At 68.0% G+C, this 6,458-nt stretch overlaps 3 protein-coding genes across 3 annotated transcripts; all 3 read right to left on the bottom strand.

The window, feature by feature from the left end:
- Positions 1–12: 12 nt before the first annotated feature.
- LOC113998051 (galectin-4-like) lies at positions 13–2,175 on the bottom strand (the record flags this gene model as incomplete). The annotated part of the gene is made up of 3 exons (XM_027740377.1): positions 1,925–2,175; positions 1,591–1,679; positions 13–214 (listed from the first exon to the last, which is right to left on the bottom strand). Coding segments are annotated over exons 1-3 (336 nt in total), but the record flags the coding sequence as incomplete, so codon positions are not given.
- A 29-nt stretch (positions 2,176–2,204) lies between these two features.
- Positions 2,205–3,348, bottom strand: LOC120324206 (MAPK-interacting and spindle-stabilizing protein-like). The gene is made up of 3 exons (XM_039385995.1): positions 3,085–3,348; positions 2,758–3,032; positions 2,205–2,710 (listed from the first exon to the last, which is right to left on the bottom strand). Exons 1-3 carry the CDS (start codon positions 3,335–3,337, stop codon positions 2,267–2,269), a joined length of 972 nt encoding a protein of 323 aa, XP_039241929.1. The 5' UTR covers positions 3,338–3,348; the 3' UTR covers positions 2,205–2,266.
- LOC120324204 (delta(3,5)-Delta(2,4)-dienoyl-CoA isomerase, mitochondrial-like) lies at positions 2,613–6,445 on the bottom strand (the record flags this gene model as incomplete). Its single annotated transcript, XM_039385990.1, has 6 exons — positions 2,613–3,546; positions 4,368–4,518; positions 5,386–5,442; positions 5,543–5,628; positions 6,025–6,089; positions 6,400–6,445. Coding segments are annotated over 6 exons (510 nt in total), but the record flags the coding sequence as incomplete, so codon positions are not given.
- Positions 6,446–6,458: the final 13 nt, after the last annotated feature.

Consider the following 6,458-nt stretch of genomic DNA (forward strand, 5'->3'; position numbering starts at 1 on the left):
CCCCCCCCGTACGCGGTATCCGTGGGGGGTGACGTTGATGACGAGCTCGAAGGGCCCCCCCGGGTGCAGGGGTTGGGGGTCCTGGCGCTGCTCGTCCCCCCAGTGCTTCCCCCGGCGGCTGTTGAGCACCAGGACCCCCCCCGAGAAACGGGGGTTCACGTGCAGGGCCACGTCCGCCCCCTCCTCGGGGCCAGAGGCCAGGTTCACGCGGAAACTGGGGGGGGGACACATTGGTGACCCCCCCGGGACACCCAGAGACCACCCAGTGCCCCCCAGGATCCCCCCAGGACCACCCAGGGATCCCAGTGTCCCTCTGGGAACCCCCAGTGCCCCGCAGTGTCTCCCCCCTCCTCGGGGCCCTTGGCCAGGTTCACACGGAAACTGGGGGGGGGGACACATTGGTGACCCCCCCGGGACACCCAGAGACCACCCAGTGCCCCCCAGTACCACCCAGGATCCCCCCAGGACCACCCAGTGCCCCCCAGTATCCCCCCCCTCCTCGGGGCCCTTGGCCAGGTTCACACGGAAACTGGGGGGGGACACATTGGTGACCCCCCCGGGACCCCCTGAGACCACCCAGTGCCCCCCGGGATCCCCCCAGGACCACCCAGGGCCCCCCAGTGTCCCTGTGATCCGCCCCCTCCTCGGGGCCAGAGGCCAGGTTCACACGGAAACTGGGGGGGGGACACATTGGTGACCCCCCCTGGGACACCCAGAGACCACCCAGTGCCCCCCGAGACCCCCCGAGATCACCCAGTGCCCCCCAGTGCCCCCCCATGTTCCCCCCTCCTCGGGGCCCCCGGCCAGGTTCACGCAGAAACTGGGGGGACACACACATTGGTGACCCCCCCGGGACCACCCGGGACCACCCGAGACCACCTGGGACCACCCAGGACCTCCCAGTGCCCTCCTGAGACCACCCAGTGCCCCCCAGTGTCACTCTGGGACCCCCCAAGTGCCTCCTCGGGGCCCCCGGCCAGGTTCATGTAGAAACTGGGGGGGGACACACATTGGTCACCCCCCCGGGACCACCCAGTGTCCCCCCATGTCCCCCCAGGACCCCCCGAGACCACCCAGTGCCCCCCAGTGCCTCCCAGTGTCCCCCCGGGACCACCCAGTGCCCCCCACTGTCCCCCCCTCCTCAGGGCCAGCAGCCAGGTTCACGCAGAAACTGGGGGGACACACCCCTTGGTGACCCCCCCGGGACCCCCCGAGACCACCCAGTGCCACCCAGTGTCCCCCTGGGACCCCCCAGTGCCCCCCAGTGCCCCCCCCCCGTCCTCGGGGCCCCCGGCCAGGTTCACGTGGAAACTGGGGGGGGGGACACACCCCTTGGTGACCCCCCCGGGACCACCCAGTGCCCCCCAGTGTCACTCTGGGACCCCCCAGTGCCTCCCAGTGCCCCCCCTGGTGCCCCCAATTACCCCAGAGCCCCCCTAAAAACCCCCTCATTCCCTCTGGTGTCCCCCCAGTGCCCCCCCCAGTCCCTCCCAGTCCCCCCCCAGTGCCTTCCAGTGCCCTCCAGTGCCACCCCAGTGCCTCCCAGTGCCCCCCAGTGCCCCCCCAGTGCCCCCCAGTGCCCCCCAGTACCTTTTGGCGTGGTGGGCCACCACCCCCTGCACATAAATGGCCATCCCGGGATGGAGCCCCCCGGGCACGGGGGCCACGTAGGGCAGGGGCTGGGGGGGGACACGGGGTCAGGGGGGCCCGAAATGTCCCCGGGGGGGGGACACGGGGACCCCCCAGGACCCCAAAACCTCGGGGAGGACACGGGGTCAGAGGGGGCCCAAAATGTCCCCGAGGGAGGACACAGGGACCCCCCCAAGACCCCAAAGCCCAGCTGGGGGGTGACAGGGACCCCCACCCTGTCCCTGGGGGGGGTCACAGGGACCCTCAGTCCCCCCCCCGTTTTTGGGGTACCCACCGGGTTGTAGGCGGGCAGGTACCCGGGCGCGGGGACGAAGGCCATGGTTGGTGGCACTGGTGGCACTGGTGGCACTGGTGAACTGGTGACAACGTGGGGGGCTCTTTATACCCCCCCACGTGGGCCCCCCCCCCATTTCCGGCCCCTCCCTGGGCGGGGAGTGGACTTTGACCCCCCCCGGATACAGGAAATGGGGAGGGGGGTGACACACCTGGCTCAGGGGACACACCTGGCACAGGGGACACACCTGGCACAGGGGACACACCTGGCTCAGGGGACACACCTGGCACAGGGGACACACCTGGCACAGGGGACACACCTGGCTCAGGGGACACACCTGGCTCAGGTGCCACCGCCCTGGACTCTGCCCTGGGAGGGGCCGGATGGGCCCTCGGACCTTTGCCCTTCCCCAGCCCCCCAGGGGGCACTTTGGGGACCCCCAGGAGCATTTTGGGGACCTCCAGACCCCCAGGGGCCCTTTGGGGACCCCCAGGAGCACCTCGGGGACCCCCAGGCCCCTGGTGGCACTTTGGGGACCCCCAGGAGCACTTTGGGGACCCCCAGAGCCCTGGTGACAATTTGGGGACCCCCCAGGAGCACCTCGGGGACCCTCAGAGCCCTGGTGGTTCTTTGGGGACACGGGGACCCCCCAGGCCCCACCCCCAGTGACAGGACAAGACCAGGGGACTTGGGGACAAAGGGGTTTATTGGGGACACCGAGGGGACCCCAGAGCCCCGGGAAGGGGACACTGAGAGGGGGTGGTGGCACTGGGGTGACACCAGAGCCTGGGGGACACTGAAAGGGGGTGGTGGCACTGGGGTGACACCAGAGCCTGGGGGACATTGAGAGGGGGTGGTGGCACTGAGGTGACACCAGAGCCCCGGGAAGGGGACACCGGGGAGGGGGTGGTGGCACTGGGGTGACACCAGAGCCTGGGGGACACAGAGGGGTTGGTGGCACTGAGGTGACACCAGAGCCCCGGGAAGGGGACACTGGGGAGGGGTTGGTGGCACTGAGGTGACATTAAGGCTGAAGGGGATGTTGGGGACACCCCGGTGACACCAGAGCCTGGGGGACACTGAGAGGGGGTGGTGGCACTGAGGGGACCCCAGAGCCCCGGGAAGGGGACACTGAGAGGGGGTGGTGGCACCGAGGGGACCCCAGAGCCCCGGGAAGGGGACACTGAGAGGGGGTGGTGGCACCGAGGTGACACCAGAGCCTGGGGGACACTGAGAGGGGGTGGTGGCACTGAGGGGACCCCAGAGCCTGGGGGACACTGAGAGGGGGTGGTGGCACTGAGGGGACCCCAGAGCCCCGGGAAGGGGACACTGAGAGGGGGTGGTGGCACTGAGGGGACCCCAGAGCCCCGGGAAGGGGACACTGGGGAGGGGGTGGTGGCACCGAGGTGACATTAAGGCTGAAGGGGATGTTGGGGACACCCCGGTGACACCAGAGCCTGGGGATGGGGAGGGGACGTTGGGGACACAGAGGGGACCTCGGTGGCCCCCCGGTGACATCAGAGCTTGGCAAAGGGGACCTCCTCGGGGCCCTTCTTCTCCAGGGCCGCCTGCACCGACTTGAGGATGTCCTCGGTCTGCAGCATGGCCATGTTCCACGTGGCCTGGGGGGACAGGGACACCCGTGGGGATGGGGCACCCCTGGGGACAGGGACACAGGGACAGGGACACCCCTGGGGACACCAGGATGGGGACACAGGGACAGGGACACCCCTGGGGACAGGGACACCAGGATGGGGACAGGGGACCCCTGGGGACAGGGACAGGGCACCCCTGGGGACAGGGACACCCCTGGGGACAGGGGACACAGGGACACAGGGTGGGGACAGGACACCCCTGGGGACAGGGGACACAGGGACACAGGGTGGGGACAGGACACCCCTGGGGACAGGGACAGGGGACACCGGGATAGGGACACAGGGACAGGGCACCCCTGGGGACAGGGACAGGGGACACCGGGATGGGGACACAGGGACAGGGACACCCCTGGGGACAGGGACACCCCTGGGGACAGGGACAGGGACACCCCTGGGGACAGGGACGGGGGACAAAGAGACACTGGGGTGGGGACAGGACAGCCCTGGGGACAGGGACATGGGGACAGGGACATGGGGACGGGGACACCGGGATGGGGACAGGGACACCCTTGGGGACAGGGGGACACCGGGATGGGGACAGGACAGGGGGACACTGGGACAGGACAAGGCACCCCTTGTGTCCCAGATTTTGGGGGAGTGTCCCACATTTAGGGGGCTGTCCCATATTTTGGGGGGTGTCTCAGATTTGGGGGGGGTGTCCCGGCTTTTAAGACGGTGCCCTGGGATTGGGGGTTGTCCCAGGATTTGGGGGGTGTGTCCCAGATTTTGGGGGTGTGTCCCAGCTTTTAAGGGGGTGTCCCAGCCTTTGCCCCCCCCCCAGCACCCACCATGTGCTGCAGCCCCTCGGGGGTGGGTCGGTCCCTCGAGTAGACGAGGTTGATCTTGGTGCCCTGCACGGCCACGGGGCTGCGGGCGGCGATGGCCACGGCCACCCCCAGGGCCACCTCCAGCAGCGCGGCCTTGTCGGGCAGCACCCGGCTGGGGGGGCACGGGGTCACCCCAAAATACACCCCACGGACCCCCAAACCCACCCAGGGACCCCCAAACCCACCCTGGCCACGGCCACCCCCAGGGCCACCTCCAGCAGCGTGGCCTTGTCGGGCAGCACCCGGCTGGGGGGGCACGGGGTCACCCCAAAATACACCCCAGGGACCCCCAACACCTCCAGGGAACCCCCAACCCACCCTGGCAATGGCAACACCCAGGGCCCGCCAGCACTGTGGTCGCATGGGTAGCAAAAAACCAGGCTTGTGTGGATCACATTGTCCACCACAAAATAACCAACACCCCATTGACCACCAAACACCCTCAGGACCCCCAAAAAAGACCCACCCTGCCACATCACCCCCATGCCACCTCCATCACTGTTGGCCTCATGGTGCAGCAACACCCTTCTTTTTTGCACAATTTTCAACCCCAAAATGCAACCCCGCACCCAGAAATAACCCCGCACCCCATACCCACCTCAGGTACCCCCAAACACTCCAGACCCCCCAAAACAACCCTTTCACCTCAAAACCACCCTTGGCCACGTCAACCCCAAAACCCACCCCAGCACCCCAAAAAGCCCCCCCGATCCCCCCATGGGACCCCCAGGGGATCCTCAGTACCCCCCCTCCTAATTTTCAGGGTGGGGACCCCCCCCACCATTTTGGGGACCCTCCTGATGTTGTTGGGGACCCCCTCACCTGACCAAGTCCCCCCCACCACCCAGTGCCTCCCCTGCCCCCCGAATTCTGGGGACCTCCCCCAGCCAAGGGGGGATAGTGATGACCCCCGGGGGACCCTCAGTGCCCCCTCCCTGATTTTGGGGCCCCCTCCCCTGGGTTTTGGGCCCCCCCCCACCTTACGAGGCCGCATCTCAGGGCCTCGGGCGCCAACATCATTTCGGGCTGAAGACCACTCGTCTCACCAGGCTGTGTACGAGTGGGTACACCGGGGGCAACGGGGGTCACAGGGGTCCCCCCGTAACACCGCCCCCAATCCCCAGGCCCCCCCCCACAGCCCCCTCACCCACCTCTGGCTCCCCACGATTTTGGGGAGGCGCTGGAGGGTCCCCACGTCGGCCGCCAGCCCGATGTCAACCTCCTGGGGGGACATTTGGGGACATTGGGGGACATTGGGGGGACATGGGGGGACATGGGGGGACATCAGGGATGTTGTGGGGACATGGAGGGACACAGGGGGACATTTGGGGACATGAGGAGACATGGAGGGACATGGGGGGACATTTGGGGACATTGGGGGACACAGGATGAGGGGATATCAGGGACATGGGGGCACACAAGGGGGACATCGGGGACATTGAGGGGGGTGACAGAGGAGTGGCCAAGGGGCTCCAGGGACACCCGAGGGGTCCTGGGGACACCTGAAGGGTCCCAGGGACACCCATGAGGCTCCAGGGATGTCTGAGGGGTCTCGGGGACACCTGAGGGGGGTCTCGGGGACACCCGAGGGGGGTCTCGGGGACCCCTCGTGTCCCACCTTGACCTGGAACGAGGCGTCCTGGGAGCAGAACCGGATGTCACAGGCCGAGATCAGGTCAACACCTGTGGGGGGGGCTCATCTTCATCCTCATCTTCACCCTCATCATCCTCTTCCCATCCCATCCCATCTCCCATCCCAGTCTATCCCAGTCCCACCCCAGCATATCCAAGTCCCATCCCAGTCTATCCCAGTCCCACCCCAGCATGTCCAAGTCCCATCCCAGTCTATCCCAGTCCCATCCCAGTGTGTCCCAATCCATCCTAGTCCTTCCCCAGTCCATCCCAGTCCATCCCAGTCCATCCCAGTCCCGCCCCAGTGTGCCCAAGTCTCACCCCAGTGTGTCCCCTCCCCTCCCAGCCCGTCCCCCCTCACCGGCTCCGATGCAGGGTCCGTGCACGGCGGCGATGACGGGCTTGGGGCACTGGGGGGGG

The sequence above is a fragment of the Pipra filicauda genome, unplaced genomic scaffold (genome assembly GCF_003945595.2).
Source record: "Pipra filicauda isolate LSUMZ 115617 unplaced genomic scaffold, ASM394559v2 scaffold1193_size31041_pilon, whole genome shotgun sequence".
NCBI lineage: Eukaryota > Metazoa > Chordata > Aves > Passeriformes > Pipridae > Pipra > Pipra filicauda.

What these genes read in the sequence shown, in the direction of transcription:
- LOC120324206 (XM_039385995.1), bottom strand. Translation starts at nt 3,337, where the DNA reads ATGTCACCTCGGTGCCACCACCCCCTCCCCAGTGTCCCCTTCCCGGGG. An exon ending in CCCCTTCCCGGGGCTCTGGG is followed by an intron (nt 3,033 to 3,084) that starts GTCCCCTCGGTG and finishes CGGGGCTCTGGG; the next exon opens with GTCCCCTCAGTGCCACCACC. An exon ending in CCCCTCTCAATGTCCCCCAG is followed by an intron (nt 2,711 to 2,757) that starts GCTCTGGTGTCA and finishes AGTGTCCCCCAG; the next exon opens with GCTCTGGTGTCACCCCAGTG.